This window comes from Vidua chalybeata, chromosome 8, assembly GCF_026979565.1.
Source record: "Vidua chalybeata isolate OUT-0048 chromosome 8, bVidCha1 merged haplotype, whole genome shotgun sequence".
In the NCBI taxonomy this organism is placed as follows: Eukaryota; Metazoa; Chordata; class Aves; order Passeriformes; family Viduidae; genus Vidua; species Vidua chalybeata.
In genome coordinates, this window is record NC_071537.1 from 25,978,251 (window position 1) to 25,998,801 (window position 20,551).

At 37.8% G+C, this 20,551-nt stretch overlaps 1 protein-coding gene and 1 long non-coding RNA gene across 3 annotated transcripts in view; both read left to right on the plus strand.

Moving 5' to 3' along the window:
- Nucleotides 1–20,551, plus strand: part of NRG3 (neuregulin 3) — a 344,543-nt gene that overhangs the window by 266,074 nt on the left and 57,918 nt on the right. For both annotated transcript variants that reach the window (XM_053949435.1, XM_053949434.1), the window contains exon 4: nt 11,087–11,113. In XM_053949435.1, the coding sequence (XP_053805410.1) occupies nt 11,087–11,113 (27 nt within the window). The remainder of the gene's footprint in view (nt 1–11,086; nt 11,114–20,551) is intronic.
- Nucleotides 15,439–18,890, plus strand: LOC128791644 (uncharacterized). Its single transcript, XR_008432104.1, has 3 exons — nt 15,439–18,565; nt 18,690–18,740; nt 18,825–18,890. It is a non-coding gene; the product is annotated as an uncharacterized LOC128791644 (long non-coding RNA).

The window sequence follows — 20,551 nt, forward strand, 5'->3', positions numbered from 1 at the left end:
CAGTTTCATCTAAGAAAAATGAAAGAAAAATGTTCATAGGTAGCAGGATTTCTTGTTTTCCTTCTGAAATGCTGATATATTATGTATTTCTCTTGTAATTTGAAAACATTTTCTTCTTTTTGGATCCCATGCACCTTTGGTTTTCTGACTTGCTAAGAAGACCTTTCAATACAGTATCCCGTGTTTCTGCTAGAAAAAGCTTGTAGTGTTTTCTAGAGATTTTATTGGAATTTACATTTAAGATTAAATAATTCTTACTTAGTGACATGTGTGATTTCTCAGAGTCTGACATTTTAAGGGGGAAATCCTATTTCGTGTGGTTAGCACGTTATCTAAAGACTTTATAAGTTGAAGATGTTGCAGTGTTCAGTCATTTTCCTCCTGTACAGACCTTGGTTCAAAATCCATTTACCTCCCATGAAAAAGTGATTTCCATACCCCTGGCTCTACTGAGAATAAGGAAAAGAAAAAAAAAACAGATGTTTTCTGTATTGGTTTGTGTTTACTTTGTGGCAATATACTTTGTGCTGCATTGGGCAGACAGTTGATGTATTTTAGCCATGCCTGGGGATTTCCCTGCCCTCTGAAGTGTGTGTGCACCCGTGGTTGCCCTGCTCTGGGGTTGTGGTTGCACTGGGTCAGTTCTCACAGAGCACTCAGTGCCCATTTGCAGAGCTTAAGACTTGCTCAAAGTGTGAAAGGTGGTCCAGAGATGGAGTCAAGCATGGAAAAGGAGATCTCTTCTTTCCACATCAATGGTTTGTAAAAATTGAATAGCCCAAAGAAGAGTTAAAAGTTGTGACTTCAGCTCACAACTTTGCTGTGAGCAAAGTCTTACTGATTTGAAACAAACCATAAAAAAAAAATCTACAAATCTAAGCAGGTTATAACATTATTTTATTTCCATTTTCTAGACTCCTCTACAAAACTAATTTGCCTGCTGACACATCTAGTTTGATGTAGTGGGAAAGAATACAGATCTTCCTTTTGCCCTGTTTTTGTTTGTCAAAATAAGTTATGCCCTAGTAGTAAGCTCTTATAAGGGAAACATTGTAGTTCTCAATACTGTTAAGATCTAATTCAGAGTAAGACAAAGTGTCTCAAACCTGGAAGCAAAAAGATCATTGATGGGGGAATATTCTCTGAGATTTATTGGGAAATATTAAATTCTTTGAGGCACCTTAAAGTTTGTGGAATGGAGATGAAACAAGAAGAAAGGAAACAAATGCACTTTGATCATCTGAAGGTCAGGTTTTACTACAGGCCATAGTAGCTCTTTCAGTCCTCTATGAAGTCCTAAGTTGCACATTGATCTAAGCCACCTTGCCTAGATTTAAGTAATGGTTTGTGTTTATGAAGGTGGTAGAAGGAATTTTCTCCTTTTTTGCCCCATGCTGTTCTGTGTGGGGTGCTGCAGTAGTGGTGAGCTGCCCTGAGGGCCAGGTGTCCCTGCCAGTGCTGCAGGCATCAGCACAAGGCACCATCCTGGTGGTTCTGGATCTGTGCACAGGCAATTCATTTATTTGAATGGCTCTGAGAGAGTAGTTACACTCCATGAGTTTAATATTTCTATATATGGGGCCCTTTGGCACCATTTTCTCATTATATTCCTATCAATTAATTGCAGTGCATCCCCATATACAAATGAGGGCAAACAGCAGCTTTGGTTTGGCTGCTCTCACTGTAGGTGATTCTGGGTTGTGTGCACATCATACACTTTTGTTCCAATATGCTATTTTTTATTGCTGCTAATAGCTGCTGCTGATGATAGTTGCTAATGATTCTTTTTATCACAGCCCTGTCTGCTTTAAATCTCACAGATGAGTCATGTTGTTCATCCCCAGCATTAACGATTTCAGACCACCTTTGTTATGGGTATTTATAGTAGTTAATGTTCTAATGTAGTCATGGTAGTTAAGGATTTGAACCCTTAACAGTGTTCAAACAGATAAGCAGTTAAGTAATTTTCCCATTGTTTCCTACATATCTTAAGTCATGGATTCATGGCTTGCATCTAAAATTGCACAAGATGCTCAGACTCTGAGGAAAATCATTTCTTGCCATTCATTTTTGCTGCTACTTGGTTGTTTACTAGCTAATGACTTCTAAGCAGAATATATTTCCATAAAGCAAGGCAGGATAGGCATGGCAAAAAGCCATGATTGCATTTGCATGACTGCATGGTATGGGACATTGTTATACTGTGTGTGGGGTCATAAACACACGTTGGTCTAATGCTGTCAGGACATGTGTGCCAACACCCACAGTCAAATAGAAGTAGCACCAATTGAACTGTTACAGCTCCAAGTAAGAGAGACATTTCCTTGGTGCCTTGATACCTCAGCTCTGTAGCTTTCACATCTCAAAAAATATCTCAGTATCTCACTTTAAAAGTCTGGCATTTCTGACACAGTGCTCTGTGTGCCACAGAGTTTTGTCCAAGTCCCAGTGCTTCCCCATCAAGCCTGCCTTCATATTGATTAGCTTGAACAAATCATCCTCAGATGTCAAGAAAGCATTTTAGCTTGGAGGAAAACAGAGCTCTTCTGCTCCCATCTTCTGATGGGGGTTTGATGTCATGAACAAGCTGACAATTGCCAATGTATTTCCATTAGGACTGCTCATACAGTGCACCAACCTCAAAGGACTGAGTTTGGCAAAGGCATCTCTCAAGGTGACTTGAGAGATCACTCAAATTTGAGTACTGAAGCAGTGTCTCCTTCAAGGAGCCTTTTTATGAATCTGAAAACACTCCATGGCAAAATATTCACGTCTGTGTTTACTTAACAGCCTTAAATAAAATATTTCCATGGACTCATGAAGTGTCTTGATAGAAATGTTTCAGTTAACAAAAAGAAACCAAAACAGTGGTTTCTCTAGCACTTACACATACCTGAACTTTTGTCCCTGTAATGTTTAACACCACATAGAGCATGAATGCAGAGCAAGCTGTGCTGTGTATGTGCATGGCTTGCACACTGTGACGGCAAGCAAATGTGCAGCAGCTTTTCAAAAGAAACCACAACGCTATAATTGAGTTAGAAAATTATTTGAGGGGCTTAGCACTGACAAAAGGAGAGATGTGCCTAGCTCAGTTCCCTGCTATACATTTTGCAGGCATGGGAGAACTGCACAGTAATGGGAGTATTTTTGTGAACTGTCATTCTGTATTTCCTCCCTTGAATCATAAGAGATGTTGGACAAAGGCTGTGCTTTCTGATAAAGTTCACTGCAATAGTCTTTAAAGCTTTCACGTGTCTCTGTGAAATTGAAAGGAATAACAAATAGGAGTGATGCTACTCTTCTTCCTAACCAAATAGGGCAGATCTGCATAGCTGAGAACAACCTCATTTGAATCAAACCCTTCTAAGCACCTCACACTTGTGGATTGCTTATTTGCAGCTGGATCTGAAGCATCAAGGCACTTCCATGCCTGGTTTCCTAGAGAAAGGACTCAGTAAATTTGGAAGAGCATTAGAGGTCTTGGTGTTAAACTTGTGATGGTTCAGGAGGGTGGGTTGAGAGACTCCTGACATGAAGAAGTACTTCCTCATAAGACAGTAAATTTAATTGATAAAATTATGATGAAAACTTTATGCTCTTGTATTGTCTTCTGAGCCTGTAGCACAGAACTGCTGGAAATGAGGCTCAGTAGTTCAGCAGCTTAGACCATGTGTGAAAAACATGCACAGAGTAATTGGAGTAAGCTTAAGTAATTATCTTTCCTCATCCTAAGTTATTTTAAAGGAAACAACATAAGAAAGCGTACAGCAAATATAGTTGTTTTTGTCAAAATTGGATTCCTAAAGAAAAGTAGATTCCCAAATCAGTACACATAAAAAACAACATCTTTCTAAAAGGTCTGAATCCTACAAGTCTGAGTCTCTCAAGTTCTTCACTGCAAAACTCAGACCAGCTATCTAGGCAATAAAGTGTGGATATCAATAAGTATGTCAACTTTCTTGTTGTTGGAGATGTGCAGTGCACAGCTTCTAAAACCTTCTGTTAATATTGGAAAATCTTGGTGTAAATACCTGCACTCTGCTTCTGCCTGTTTGCTTTTTGACTTGCAGTAGAACTAAATTACTTGAAGCATTAGGGAATAAAGCTGTGGGGTTTTTTTTCATCAAATTATGTACTTTCCTTATCCTGAAGTTGAAGAAAGTAATTAGTTTTAAGAAATTGACAAAAACCTACGAAATTTTCTATGCCTTTAGAGAGCAGTAAACAGGATTGCATCTGAAACATTTTCTTGTAGTAGGCAAGTGAAGGACAGCTTAATGATCTGTGGAAGGAATAAAGTAACATTTAGCGTGAAAAATGTTTATTAAATGTCATATGCTCATAAGATGAGGGAGCTATTAGCAATTCATTTAATGTTTCTGTGAGGTTGGTTATATTTTACAGACTCATATTACCAAACACACATTTGGAAATAATAGTGCAAAAATCCCTGTAGTAATTTCTGAGAAACTCATAGACTTATCCCACTTTAACAGACATTTTATGTCCCTTATTTAACCAGAACAGGATTTTTTCACCTACAGAATACTGCAGTCAAGTGAAATCTTTTACACCTGTGACAAGATAAATAATCTAATTCATACATATGGTTCCAAAAACTTTTCAGATCACATCTTTTGGAAGTAATGAATGTGCTTTTTGGGTCTTGACGATAAATATGATTTCCCTTCCCTCTCCTATTTAGCTTTATGAGACCTTGTCACAACACAGTGGGAAAGGACCATTTTTGCTATTGTAGAGGTTGGCATTTCCAAAGGACTCTGCATCACCAATCGTGCCAATTGCTACTGAAATTCAGTGGAAGTGCCTAATGACTGAGAACATCCAAGCTCAATGTAGATAAATGCATTTAAACCCATTTTCCAGCATTCCTGCAGATAAAGGCAGGTCCATCTGCAGAGGCAGCATGATGCCACTGTGCAGACCTGGAGCAGGCTTGAGGATTTCAGGCAGGACAAGTCTGGGCTCTGCAGGAAGCTTTGTGTTAATGAAATGACATGGATGGATAGAAGAATATATTTCTCCATAGCCCAGTTCTCCCAGTGGTTCCTCAGTTGTGACAGAGCTGCAATCACCTCCCATGCAGTTGAGACAGTTGGACAAATGCAGTCATTGTCATATCTGTTGTGGAAGTCCAGGAAAAGAATTCAGAATTGTAGAAGTAGGTCACATAGCTACATCGGTGGTTTGTTTTTGCGTAGTCCTTAGCACAATCAGAAAACTTGGTATGTGAAGTTGGTCATTTAGATGGGAACGTAAAATGGATGTGGTGTGTGGAGCCAGGAAAGGCAGGGGTGAGAAATAAACTTTACAGGAGATTGATTAAAGGCTTTGGTAAGGATCAGGAAAATTAAAAAAAAAATAGTTTTTGCAATTACAGTGCTAACATGGGTTTACTGATCTGTCAAAACTGCATAACATCAGAGAAACCTTGATTTTTCTGGCACTATTTATCAGACTCATTGGTTATAGTAGCTTGTGCTGATGTCAGTAATCAAGTAACCAGACTGTAATGTGCAATGTTTACTGCAGGCCCGTCGTGCCGGGGGAGGTTGATCTGACAGTGATCACACAGGTTTATCATTTCCCACGTATATTTAAAGCAAACCTCATAAATAATCTTGTCACCATCAGCTATGAGGTCTATCAGGCAGCTTCATTTACATATGATACTTTTCATAGAAACAGGATTACATTTTTAGCAAATACAGTTAGAAAGCCTCTCCTGGTTGTCTGAGTGGAGACAAAGTGTTTTGTGTGGACATCCCGTTTACTTGCTGGTACTCTGGGATGAATTAAAGTCCTTGTATGTGTTGAACACTTGTGTTGATTTCTGAATGCTAAGAAAATCAGTAAAAATATGTCTCAATATAGCAGCAGCATTTAATATCTACCTGCTTTCTCATGTCATTGCTGAAAACAAGGGGTTATACAGTGAGAAATAAAAGTGCTGCATTTGTCTGACACCTGATGATAAACATTTTGGCCTGAATCTGATAAAACTCTTAAATACATTCTGCAGGTGTTTAATAAGCTCAAAAATACAATATCAATAGGCTAGTCCCTGATTTGAAATTAGACATGTTTATTTCATCTGCTGAATTTATAGCTGTAGTAGTAAAAATTAATCGGTACTGATTTACAGGATTGTGAATATCAATAGAGATTTCTTATGTTGCTTGGTGAGACTAAGTTCTTTCCATTAATATCCAACATAGTGCCTCAAAGAGAAGTAACTTATTTTATTAGCTGTAGAGATAATTTAAGATCTTAAAAATTAATTGAAAAGAGACAAGCTTAATCCTCTGAGTGTTCATGCTGCAGGTGAGGTAAATAGTTGGAGTTTCTAAGTTATCTTGAACATGAACATGGGAGCATTGCTGTTATTTATTTGCAGAAGCTAGAAACAGTCTTTCCACTTTTGCAGTGAAAATCACAGCCACGGCCTTTAGTCATTCAAAGGAAAAGAAAATCAATTGTTTATTCCATTATTCAGCACTGTGTATAATTTATATAACAAGAAGTTCTGATGGATGTTTTTCAAGTTTTTGTTGGTTGTAGAATTGATAGTGAGTGAGTGGATCCTATGTGCCCCTACTAGACTATGTTATAAATATTTCCGCAGCCACAAAAAGCTTACTCACAGCAAGCCTAGAGTTTTTCCCCTCCTTTTTTTTTTTCTTTTTTTTTTCTTCAAATAAATGAATAAAGCAATTAACCTTTACATTTTGTCTTAAGTATTTACTTTTGTTCATTGAGGACTTCAAGGACCTAACTGCATCTATAGAAATTGGGAGTGTAAATGTTCTTTCACTGTTTACACTGAGAATCTAGCAGATTGTGAAATTTCTTTTATAGATTTATTGCCTTCTTTCTAAGTTGTTATAATTTCTTTAACTGTGATTTATAATTTCATCAAAAACAGACCAAGTATCTTGTAGGGGATGTGTAGATGTATGATTTTCATTATTGTGTCTAGACACAGATGGAGCAAATTACCAAAATATTCAGTATACGTGCTATTACACCAGTTAACATGCAGTGAATAGCCCACCTGTTGCCAGGGAAATTTTTAATCTGGAAAAATTTTAGTAGTTTTCTTTATCAGAGAGGGTAAAAGGAAGGTCTAGGTATTAGCTGATTCAAGATCATTCTCAGGATTTAGTTTGATCCATTTTCAATGTCTCAGAGAGGGAAGTTTCTGTCATGTGTTTCAGTGAAGATATTTTTTAAAAATCAGTAGTTGATTTATTTTGATTTTATGACTCTGATTCCCATGAACAGCTTCAATCAGTTTTTCTACTCCACCAAACATCTTGAAGAGTACTTTTGTGTAAATTAATTACAGAAACTAATTACTAGAATTTCTCTAAAGCAAACAGCAAAATCAAATTTTGTGCTCTTTAATAACTGAGATTTTAAAAACACATTATTACATGCTGTTGCTTTTTTCTTTTTGATATTAAAAAAAAGCTCAACAAAACAATGAATTCTGCGAGCATTGGTCAGTTTGCCCATGAGAGAAGATAGAAGCAATGAACCCTTCCTACTGAATAGACAAATCCCTTGTCCCATTACTCTCTGTGCTCACACGCAAAATGAAGCACCAAAAATAATATGCTTCAAAGAAACCCTATAGTTTCATATATATATACATATATGTATGTATATATGTACACCAGTAACTGATTATGGTTTTCACTTCATTAGATATACAAATAGGCTGATAACCATGTGCTGCCAAACATCATGAAGCACAATGGATAAGAGAACAACAGTTCATCTTTAGGTAGTGTCCTAATCGAGCTGCTTTATGAATGGAAGGACTTTCCTTTATTTCAGACCAAGTTTTATTGATCTAATACTTAAAAGTAAAACTTAGTCCTGTTCCTTCCAGACAGATAATCTGTTCAGAGTATTTGAGCTGTCCCAAGGTAGCTCCCAGCATATTATCATGTTGCATTTTGTAGTCAAGACAATCATCTGCCAAGGACAATTTAACAACTCGTATGAGTTTATTTGAAGCGATAAATTTCATTTGCAGAGGAAAATACTTTGCTGTTGCTCTGGTTTCCTAAAGCTGTCTTCATGCCAAAGTCAGCTTGTCCTTAGAAAAGATTAAAATATCTGTAGAGGTTTTTAATGGGTACTTTCATGTCCAAGATTTTTCAGTTAGATTTACATCTTGAGTTTATATTTCTGTTCATAGTTTTAATATGGCTAAGAAAAAAGCTGCAGCAAACCACAATCCAGACACAAGCCAGTATGTTGTTTTGTGGAGCACCAATAAATTAATCTTTTAGTGACTGCAAAATTATTTTCTCTCGTCCTCGTTATCGAGTATTCACAGGTGTGTATGCATTTAGATAGTATAAATTCAAAGGGATTTAATACTGGCAACATATCACCATAGTGTCAAGACCATAAGGCACAGTATTTTTCCCACATCAACATGAAAATGGAGAAATACTGATAAAATAAAAAATAAAAGTTAGTAATCTTCCTATCTGAGAAATATATTAGTTTCTAAGAACATAGCAATACCAGAAAGAAACAAGAAACCACAATAACAAAAGTAAAATAGAGTCACATTATTTGGTTAATGACCCCATCTTGTGGAGCAGCGCCCACGCTTCAGCACATTTATAGCTCTCATATGCATATTTTTTTTTTTTTTTTTTTTACCACAGTCCATTTCTTGATGGTGAATCACTTGGCATTGCACTTGCTGTGTCCAGGGAAGTGCTCTGCAGGCAATTCATCATTCGTGCACCATGGCTGTACAGCAATAGAACAGTTCTTTGTCACGCCACGAATTGCAAGGGTCAATACTTCACAATTTAGTGTTTGGTTCGGTCTCAGGTCACCATCACACCTCACATCTCCCACCACCCCTGCTGGTTATTTCCTGCTGCTGTGTGTCTCTCACATGGACCTGCTGGGAGAGTTTCTTGCTGCTGTTAAGAGGGGACAAAGCCATCTCCACAGCTGGAGTTTGCAGAGTTGCTGATTTGCGCCACGGCAGTGCATGTGAGAGCATTCACTGGGCTGGTGCCTGGTCACCAAGGGGTGGCCCAGTGATGGTCATAACCAGTGCCAGCATGTGCTGCATCTGCCAGAGTTACCATTTCCTTGTTTTTTGTTCCCAAACAGCTGCTCACAGAGCTTGTTGAACTGCTACTTGATTGGCAGCTTGGATATTTTATTGTAAAGGTTTATCCTGCTGAACATCCTTTTATCATTATCTGGGGAAATCAGCTTTGTCAGCAATATATATTATGCTGATTGCTGAAGTTGTATCTACATGAGATATTTAAGAGAAATCACCTGGCAGGTTTCCACCCTTTCCAGGTGAACATGTTTCCCAGGAAGGTTCCATACATCCTTGATTCTCACTTATGTATAAGCCACTCAAATATGAACTGAAATGCCTCTTTTCATCCTTTTAAAGGAAAGGTATATTTTGTATCCATTTTTTGAGGAAGTGGTTTTTAACCATGTTTGTGAACTCAGGGAATTGTAGGTTGTAAATGGAAATATGTAGAAAAGGTGTACAGCCAAGTTAGGAAAGAAGAAATTTTTTTTCAGCTGTTCTACATAGACGTAAAAAGATGATACTATATGATCTTCCTCCATGTGTCAATATTTTTAGTTCCTTGGAGACCAGATTATGGTGCTTTGATCTTTGCTATCATTTTTTAAAGTAAGAAATTTTCAACTGCATTTTGATCTGATTTACAGAAGGATGCAAAGGTGTGAATTGCTTGTAGGTAACATTTGCATATTTCACAGGTACAGAAAATTAGTCGGGGAGAAAAGCTACAAATCTCTGTAAATATAGTATGTTTGATGCACTTTTGATATATCTGATCTCATGCTTTTATAAAAATTACATTCTTATAAAAATTTACATCCCTGTCAAATGTACTAGGGATGTTTGTACATGATATTTGTACATGAATGCAAGAATACAGATTAAAATATTATTATATGGAATACATATGTGTATGATTTTATGTGTTTTCAAAAGGAAATACTCATTTTCATTCATTCACTAAACTTGCATAGTGTACCTTCCCTAACACCATGCTAACACGGTATTTATACCATGTACCATCATTTTGTGTTCTTTGCTTTTGAAGTGCATATTGTGCCTTCTGCATGAAAATAAAATGTGGAGTTGATCAGCTGTTCCATAGATTTGTATGCTAAGTGAACTGAGCAAGCTGATGCTCAGTGCCTTCTCCTAGATGGATTGAAAGGGTGCCAAAGGTGAAGAATTTCCAGCATTTTCAACAGAAACCCAAATATTCTGTGATCTTATCACAGGTAGCAGAGCTGGCAATAAAATGAAGTGTTTGAACTAACTGTTGGGTTATGCTGGAAAATCTTTTAGCTTTGCTATGTAGTTCTTAGAGGACTCTTATTCATCATGTGAAAAAAAGGGCCCTGAAATGTTTAGAAGTCCATGTGGTAATTCAGTCAATATTCTACAAGCATTAAGATTTTTGCTTCACTTTGAGATGTCTTTAAATTATTGCATCCGTCTGATGGCCAGCTTGGGAGCATGGCTTCTCTTTCCTGCTGTCAGATTTTGTTGTGCAGCAGAGGCCAGATAGGAGTCACCATGGGTGCAGGTGTGGCTGCTGTGCTGTGGTGAGTGAGAGCTGCCAAACTCAGGGAAAGCCTTCCATTCATCGCTTCGGGTTTTGGTCCCTGTCGGAGAAAATGTGGTTAGCAGGATGAGAGAGGAGTTCAGAAGGATGGGAAAGTGAAATCCCTTTAGTTAGCTGACTTGAACATAAAGCCAAATATGAAGGCATCCATGTCCTTCCCCAAATACATGTCCCTTCATGTGACAGCTGAGTGCCCTAAATTCCACCTTAGGATTTCCTTTGAGGGTCAGAATTGTGCCTTTGTTTTGGACCTGTACTCACACAGTGGGCTCTGACCCCACACTGTTCTGCAGCACTGCCATATCAAGATTAATTTATATTTTACTCTGTTTCTAACATTTCTGTTTCTTTTCTCTTTTTTTTTTTACATGCTTTCATGAGTATAGCAGACCATTTAGGAATTGAATTCATGGGTAAGTTTTAACTTTTCTTCCTTTCACTTGCTCAGATTTATCTTGGTTCCTTAGTCCAAAGAACATGGAAGTTAATGGGAAGACTCCCATGACCTCCACCTGTGGGTTTTGGATTGGGTTCCTTTTATACTTTCAAATTACATTTGAAATTATATTAAGTTTCAAGTTTTTTCTCTTGTCCACTGCTATGGAGCTTAAAAACCTACATAATGATATTTTAGTATTTCATTGGTATTTAATGAAACATAGCATAAAGGTTATGTGACCATATAATCTTGAGGAATAGTATTTTATATGTGATTTTAGGGTAGAGTTACTAACTTTTGCATGTAAAGGAAAGTAAATTTTTAAGTCAGATTTTTTTTCTTTTGTTAAGAATTTGTTGTTTATTACAATATTAAATTTAACTAGGCTTAATAAGAAACGTCTTATTAAAGATAATTCTTTCAAATCAGAGAAATACTTCTAAGAAAAGAGTAAAAGGTCCATCATTCTGTGAAAAAAGTTAAATTTGTTAGAAAAAAAGCTAAAAAATTGAGTGAATAATTGCTTCTTACAATTTTGGAAAGGAAGATAACATTCTGTTGGCTCAGCTGCAGCTCTGTGATGTGTTCATAGCCTCATGGAATGACAGGCTTAACAGATCACCTCTCAGCTGGTGATCTTCAGACTTGAGGAAGCTGAGATCCATCTTTAACAGAGTTAGTGGTCCTTTGTGTAAGAACAGCTTGCATAAACCATTAAATATGAATGAAAACCCTATAATAAAAAGCAGGCAAATTCCTATTGAAGTCACAAACTCGTTACTTTTAATATGTTCTTTCCCTCTGTTAAGTTTTACTTGATTTTTTTAGATTTTATAATTGAGAGCCTTATAACCTATTGATTTTAAGTTCCAAAGTGGGGATTTTGTTGACCAGTTAAGTATCAATTGTCAAGAAACCAATATGGTGATGAATATTAACTGCATGGTAGGCTGCAGGAACAAGAGGATAGCCAGCAGGTTCAGGGATTTTCTCCTACTGCTTTTGGATTTTGTGCCAATCCTAGAGCATTGTTCTCTCTGGGGAACTGGTTCATGAGGTCCAGAAGTTTTGTGTTTCACTTCACTTTATGTGGGGCTTGTAAAGTGCCAGTGGAATTGATGCAAGTGTCTTCAAAGACTTAGTGGACAAGCACAGCTGGGGAATGGTTACTTGAAAGGCTCTGCAAAAATCCTGCTTTTCCTGCTTAGCTTAAATTGTGAGCAGCAGTCTTGAGGCATACAAGTTGAAGGACAAGCATATATGTAAAAGAGGATAAGAAGTGTAGATATATGGGATGCTTTCCCATATATCCTTTGAGTGAACCTTTCTGTAAGAAGCAGGAAAGTGTAACCCAAGAGTCAAAGATGAATTATTTTAATTTTATTTTGAGACTTTCAGTTCCCTCTCTTTTTTTAACACATCTCTTTGAGGCATGAACTAAAGCCAGTCCCTGAAATCTTGGCTCAGAATAGTCCTCTCATATGAGTAGCTCTCAGATTTTTTTTATTTAATATTGGAGCAGATCCTGATGGCATAAGAATTAATGAAATCTTGTGTCTCAAGCCTGAAAATATTATGACAGCAGCCTAAAATGAACCTTGAATTTGTTTTCTGTGGGCTAGAAAAAAGCACGTTCTGGAATCATATGCAAAAATGAAGTGCTTGTGCTTCTTAAATTCCCCTCTAGTCTTCATGAAGATTTACTTAGGAAATGAAAGCATGCATGGAATCATTGCTGTACATGCAGCAAAGTAGAAATCCATACCCTGTGCACAGAGAGGTCAGGTGACAATATGCTCATCAAATTAGGGACACTCCTGTGAAGCCTCTATGATGAGTTTACTTCTGGACTGTAGAAAATAATGACAATTAGAGCAAAGAGTGTTTTCTAGCTAGGAAAAACAACAATGTAGACACAGTGCTGAACTTGCTTTGTTTGTACATAACCCAGAGAATGTTTTCTAATGTTTTCATTGCATTTGTGGGCTCAGTTGCCTTAGAAATTCCATTTTCATCATAATCTTCCAGAAATTTTGTTTGAAAACCATGTAAACCATATAACTTGGATTGCCAGGGCCAGCTGAATTGCTTCCACAGTAGACAAAGCTTAAACCTCATGTCAGTGGGAACATCTGTCTGTAGAGAAGGCACAGATGAAATGTGCACTGAAACTACACACCTACTTTAGTGTACATTTGCAAAGGAAGGTAGATAGTCATTACCTTCTTTTTTTTTTTTTTTTTTTTTTTTTTTTTTTTTTTTTTTTTTTTTTTTTTTTTTTTATGCTAGACTCTCAAGGATCAGTGAAATGTGTATACATAGCCAGTCCTTTTACTGTCCTGCTAGGCAGCTGTGGTCTATGAATTTATGTATCCTGTTGTGAACCACTTGGTGCTGTTTTCCCCACAAGCTCCTGTGGCAGCCCATACCAGTGCTCAGTAGAGGCAGTGTCTGTTGCTTTTCCATTACCTTTTTAAATCTCCTTCCTGCTGGACCCTTCTCTCACAAACAGTACTTTAGGAACAAGAATTATGCATTTAGTTTATGTACCACACTGAATTTTCTGTTAACTTTGCTCATGGTCTCCCACCCCCTTTCTTGACTGGGTCTTGTCAGGTTTGTGTTCCGTACAATATTCAACATTGTGTATTCCAAAACTTGAATACCTGTTACTTTGATGTTGCTGCTGGTACTGATTTACACCGTTTCTTTGTATGGATAGCAGAAACAAAGGCAGGCATATTGATGTTGCATATCTGTTTTAAAATGTTGTAAATGTAGCAATTAATATATGGTTCTGATGTATTCATGTGCAGCACGTCCTGAATTAAATGAAAGCCAAGTATGTGGTCAAAGGACATTATGTCCTTAAAATGGTGGATTGAAGTATTTTCTTCACTGATCCAGCTTTATGAAACTTTTGGTGATAAAGAAATGGTTTATACTTTCTAGTCTTATCTACATCATCATCTAGTCTCATTTCTACATCAAGTAAAAAAAAAAATAAGTCTTGTGTCTTATTGTCACTTGATTCAATATCCATCTGTGATGCAATCTCCTGGACAGGCTTTGGACAAAGTCTTTTAATCTGTCTGTGCTTCAGATTTTCAGTTGCAGTAAGTTTTTTCAGGCATTCTGAATTGAGATTCCTCAGCTCTCAGGGGGATATCTTTCAGTACCACAGAAACTATTTCTTCCTTGCAAGAGGGTGCAGACTTGGCTGTGTCCTCTCCTCTCCTCATACGGGAGCAGAGCGGTGTGAGGAGAGCCCCATGCAGCTCACCTGGTCTGCTTTGGTGCCCTGTGTCTCACCAATGAGGATGCATGCAATTTTATTCACATTTCCAACACAAAAGTAAGGAAAAGTTGTCACCATGGTCCTACAAACTGGAAACACATGAGCAGTATCAGTATTAACAATTCTGTGTCAATGGGAAGCAGGCTGGTGGTTGGTAATGTGTATGCAAGCAAGAGAGATTGTTAAAAAAAAAATCAAAAGAAGCAGCTGTTACACTTTTATACAATGAAAAAACTAAGTGATGTATCATTAGCAAGCATGAGGATACAAGTATCTACAGCTTATAATCATTTTTTGACCCAAGTGGTTAACTGCACTTCAGAGCTGAATGGTTGACCTTTCTGGTGAAAATTTTGTTGATGAGGGAAAATATCTGTGACAGCAAACATGGTCACTTTGGAGCAACAGGTAGCAGCTGAAAGCTGTTGTAGAGACTGGCCTGGTGCGTGTTCTCCCAGCTGCAGGGTGAAATCATTACCTGAGAGTCATCTGTGGATGTTCTGAGCTGCAAGCCAGTGCCTGAGACAAGGAGTTGCCTTTTCAACTCATTTCTTACACTGAGGAGGAGTGGAGTTAAGGTCTGCTAAGGCATGAAACACAAAGGTGAGTATTGGAATAACCTCCTACAGCACAGGAACAAACACAACTGTTTCAGCAACTTGCCTACACCACCGACTCTGATGATCCTGAATGATGATCTTTTATGCTGTAACAGTAATTTGTGGTGGATACAGCTGGAAATAAAATGCTCCAATAAATTGCAACAGCCAAGTTGCTGCAGTTTTTAATGGAAATGCAGACCTAACATGAAGTAGTCTTTATCTTTGGGCTGCTTACAAGTTAAACCAGTATCAGTGGTGTAAACAATTTTGATGTCATAATCTCAATCTCCCCTTTGTGAATTACAGAAAACCAATGTAGCATTGTTATATTTAGTCACTACTTTTAATTTGTTTATTCTTAAGACTTAAACAGAAAGTTAATATTTTTCCTTAGAACTACTTAACTTTTCTGGAAAAATCAGGAGCTTCACTGAAGTCAATGGAGTATGAATGGTATATAATATCTGGTAAGTGCTGAATCATTAAATAGCATTTAATTGAGCAGAGTAATAAAGTAACTCAAGAATGGGATCCTATTAAACTTTATATATCTCCTTGCAATGACTATAGTGTGAAATGTTTTCTGTAGTCTGAGCAGCTGTTAACACTGGAGAAGATGGTGCATGCTGTATTTTCACTGTGCCTATTTTTGCTGCCTTCTCATTGTGCTGAGATGATGTAAGACTCTGGGAATACCTGATCCAGTTAACCAGATTGACTTAGTGACCTTGTGTCACGCACTGTGACTGATGCATTTTGATTTTTACAAACTGCAAAAGTTAGTTTTGCTGATGGGCAGGACAACCCTGCAGGATAACCAACAACTTAGTATTTTTCCAGTATTCCAGAAATAAAAAGGCAAAGTTCATTAGTCCTTGCACAGCTCAAAAACTGGGAACCTGGATTCTTTCCTCTGAAACTCAACGTTTTGCAGTAGCAACCAGAAAATGATAATAAATAACCAGTGTCTGTGTGGATGGTCCTTGCCTTAGTTACTATTTAGAAGCTCTTATCTGTTATAAAACCCTGTAATTCTCCAGTCCTTGCAGGAAGTGCGGATGAATGAACATTCATTGAACTACATGACCAAAACTGTATGTGTTCTAAAGGATATCTGTTGAAAAAATAAAGAAATTAAGTTCAGTTTTCCCTATATTCCTTTTTAATAGTATAAAGCAGGTAGATCTTTTGCTGATAATATGGAACACTGACTGTTTTTATGCTCCTGTTTGCACAAAATCTTATTAGAGATTCTGATCACAATCATCCCCCAGAACTATGAGACCATATCTTTCTAATAATTATGTTGTTATTAATCAATAAGCATTTAAATGATTTCATCTGTACTCTGCTGTTAAATTTCTGAAGAAGTAAGGGCTATTCTGGTAGGCATTGATACTTGCAATGTTTTCTACCATCATCGTCGCTCCTTGAATCCCTTTGTTCTTCATCCTGCCTCAGATTTTCATTACCTCCTTCTGGCTTTTATCTTTTCAAACTCAGGAAATACTTTGTTCTTGGGATCTTTTCCAAATTCACTAAAGGCTTTGCTCTTGGGACCTCATCTTTCAGTTTGCCTTATGAAATACCTGTCCTTTTTAAGTACGCTGCAAAACAACAATAGCATCCTGAGGCATGAAATGGATTTAGACCCTCAGCACTTTCCATGGGATTCACTTAGCTGGGAAGAGTCATTTATCATCTCTAGAGAAAAGAGATGTGAGCAGCAGAAGAGAGAGTTTTACAGGAACAGCTGATGCCTGAGTGCTGTAAGAGCAATGGACAGAGCAGAGGCTCCTCAGGGGCTGCAGGAAGCTCTGCCAGTGGTTGTACCTGTTTAGGAAAACATATCAGCTAAATGAAAGTCAGCGTGCATCTGCTGCATAAGTTGCAGGCTGCCTCACATCTTGGCTCAGTTTAGGGCATATGGTTCTAGTTTAGTTGAAAGAATTTTACCTAAATGTTTTGTAACCTATCTACCATCTTGGTTCAGTGGTACCATCCTTACTTTTCTTGATATGTCATTTTTCCAATTTATCTGTATTGGCGGTGAACTGGGTTGGATTAACTTGCATTATATTTAAAAGTTTTACTATATGGTTAACTTATGTGTGTTATTCATTGCCTCATTGTGATGCTTTCTCAAAATAGTAATTCTGTGAACTGGGTGGATAAAATAATTTTAATATATATAACTTACTCTGGTGACCTTCCCCAGTATTTGGTTTCTGCTGTTCTCTCTAACTGAACCTCCTAATAATTTGTGATGAAACTTACAGAAGTTTAAAAAACACAAACTGATAACAAGGTGTACTGACAAGCTGAAAAAGCCAGAGCTGGCCTGGGTTTTTCTGTTTTGCTGGGGTCTGGGTTGGGAGGAGGACAAAGTTGTTGCATTAGGTGAGATCTGTATCAGACTGTAAAAGGGGTTGTGCATCATCCCTAGTGATACATAAGGACTGTTATTCTGTCACTCCCAAGGTGAATGTGGACTGAGTTCCACTCTGTGCTGACTGGGGGGCACTAATAAGGTCCAAGTGTTATCTGTGGGTTAGAAAAGAATCTGTGAAGCCTCAAAAATGGATGTTGTGTACAAGCCTCCAGGTAAGTTTCCTGGTATGTATCTCCTAGTGCCAGGTACAACCTCTTCTTCATCATGCCAGCTTCAAAAATATTGGCACCTCAGGGAGAAGGGGCATGGACTTCCAGGTTGGATTTCAGCTGAGGATACAGCATCTCATCTGCTCACAGAGGGGCTTTGCTGTGTCCTGTCTCTACATACACATACATATTATGTGTACGTTCTGGTTTGGGATTAGGCATGTGCCCTCAGCTCCTGCACAGCTGGTGTGCCTCAGAGTTAAACACTTTTTATTATGAAATACAGGTAATTAGATGGCTTCAACACTGAGCAGACAGCTGTGTATTTAAATGTGACCTTATACCCAGTCAGTCCCCTAACCTGCATTTTGAATATGGTATTTAGGTAAATGCTGCGCTGAGCCTGAGGAATTGTTAAAAGTGACACAACGGTATGCTAATGCAATTAGATGACTTGCAGTGCTGAGATTTGCCCTTTGTTTGGGCTCAGTTGCAGTTTAACCAGATGCAAAAATATGTAGACAGTAACTTGTACATTGCTGAAACAAGCCTAGCAGGGCAAAGGTGAGATCCACGTGTCAAAGGTGGTGCTACAGACAGCTGCCACAAGATCTGCCAGTGACACTTCATATTTCCAGTTGAGAGAGCACTGGGAGGAGGCTTCAAAGCAGTGAGTACCATCTGGACATGTCTGTGAGAGCTTGGGATCTGTTGTTTGGGGTGGGGGGATTTGTTATCAGTAGAAGGTTGCTCACTGTGTGTTGAGGTTATCTTGACACAGGAGGAGAGGCTCCAAACACCTGATCTGCACCATGTTTGTGCAGCCATGGTGAATCAGTGCTACTTTGCCCCTTTGCTGCTTGGAGGTGCTACCCAGATGTCAAGTCTCAATCTGTAAATGATGCAAGGATTTGGAAAGCAGAATGTAAGTATCCCAATAGATATTCCATGGCAGTGGTGCACTTGTAATGTATATTACAGTTGTATAGAAAAATCAGTGGTTTTGACAGTGAACCAAATCTTTTTCTGTCCTTCTGTGTCCTGCCTAGAATGAGTAGAGACACTGTCCTGCCAGTAATTGCTGGAAGCAGAGGAGAAGGGTAAGCAGTGTGGAAAAATTGGCAATGTGCTGCATAGAGCACTACGTTATTGTTTCATTCACTGCCTTTTCTCTTCTTTTGCAGGAGCTGTAGGATACTGGCACGTGGAGAAGCGCAGAGATATTCCTACTCTGACTGACAGTTTCTAATAAAGATGTTTTTATTGTAATTGAAAATTGTCTCATGATCATTTCCTGTTCCAGTCAGCATCAGTTTATCCTCATTTCAGGCATGATTCTTCTGAAAAACATTCTGTCCAGTGGCCCAGGGTATCTGGTGGGATTGCTTCAGCCAACAATTATCTGGGACACAAGCGTGAGCAGCACAAAAGGAAGAGGGAAAAACAAATCCTGTGAATGAGTGTGCAGGTGGTGTTCTTGTATGCTCAGTTATTAACAACAGAGGAAATAATCTCAGAGTTGCTTGTAAACTGTTACATTCAGATGACAAATGGACTTTTTTGTTTACCACTGGTGGCTTTTCTTCTTTGAATGGTTAAATAAATCATCATGAGGTATTTTAATTTACTATGGATCCAGATCCTTTTGGATCGTGTTCATGTCATTTACTCACTGCATTTATATCTATTGCATCAGCCATCCTGTAATTATCATATGAATTAATATGATCTTTTTATTATTGTGCTGAGTTAATTATGTACTATTCCATGCCTACTTTACCAAGTAAACTCTATTGTAATATAGTATTACTCTATGGTTATTTTTTCTGTCTCTTGGTAATTTTACATTTCACCTTCAAATAGAAAATAAAAAATGGAAATACAAAAAATAACCTGGTAATGGAGAAGCATCAAATGGGACAGTATATTAGTTCTCAGCAGAATTAACTAAAACCATTTAGTGTCTTCATTGTTTGATTGTGAAATACAAAGTAACAGAGAAGAGCCAGACAAAATTAATTAGAGCAAGCAGTTTATAGAGGAGATGAAACTGAGAGAAAAAGCAGTTTATTTGCCATTGAGAGCGTTACTACTTCTATTAGTAGCTTCCCACAGCTTGCTGTTAATTTCTAGGTGTGTAAGTTGATTCCTCATTGAAATAATGACCTTAGTCACCCAAAGTTCAAGGTTTTAAGTAACGCAAGGAACACGGAGTGAAGCCAGCTGATGCATTTCCATGGGGCAGTGCTGGTGGCTGCCTGCCTAAGCCTGGCCTCCCTCGTGCACTTCCAGCTCTTGCCAGTCCTCTGTGCCATGAGGTAAAGTTCTTCAGGGCTGTAAAGGCTTGAGTGTCTCACTGCAAGACAAGAGTATTTAAAATTGATGCCTTCAAAGACGTTGAGTGTTTTCAGAGTGTTAGTTGAGTGTATATTTTGAGAATTGCAGTTGGACTTAATAAGAGTTACTTTTGTGTTGCTCTTGATTTCTGACTAAAACACATGGAAGTCAGTGGATATTTTGGAATCATGTCTGTTATTTCTAATACAATGTACAGAACCTGAAATCAGGATCCAGTGTGTGACTAGACTGACATATGAATTGAGCCTGTCCTTTTCATGATTGGCTCCAAATTACCTAAATCTAAAAAACTAGATAAATCTCTCAACAGTAGTTACAAAATTGAGTATGTACAAGTAATTTGGTGCAATTGTGCAAAGCTAGGAATATCTTTGTTTCTTCTTTTGAACTTCCATTCTTCTTCTCCCTACCTTTTCTCTTTTGTACTTTCCTGATTTTTAAATTTTTTTTAATGTACCCCTGTGGACTTTCTTTTTGTGTTAGTTTCATAAATCTGCTTCAGATTTAATCTGAACTAACAGATTTGATCTACTAAACAGATCAATGAACTTAC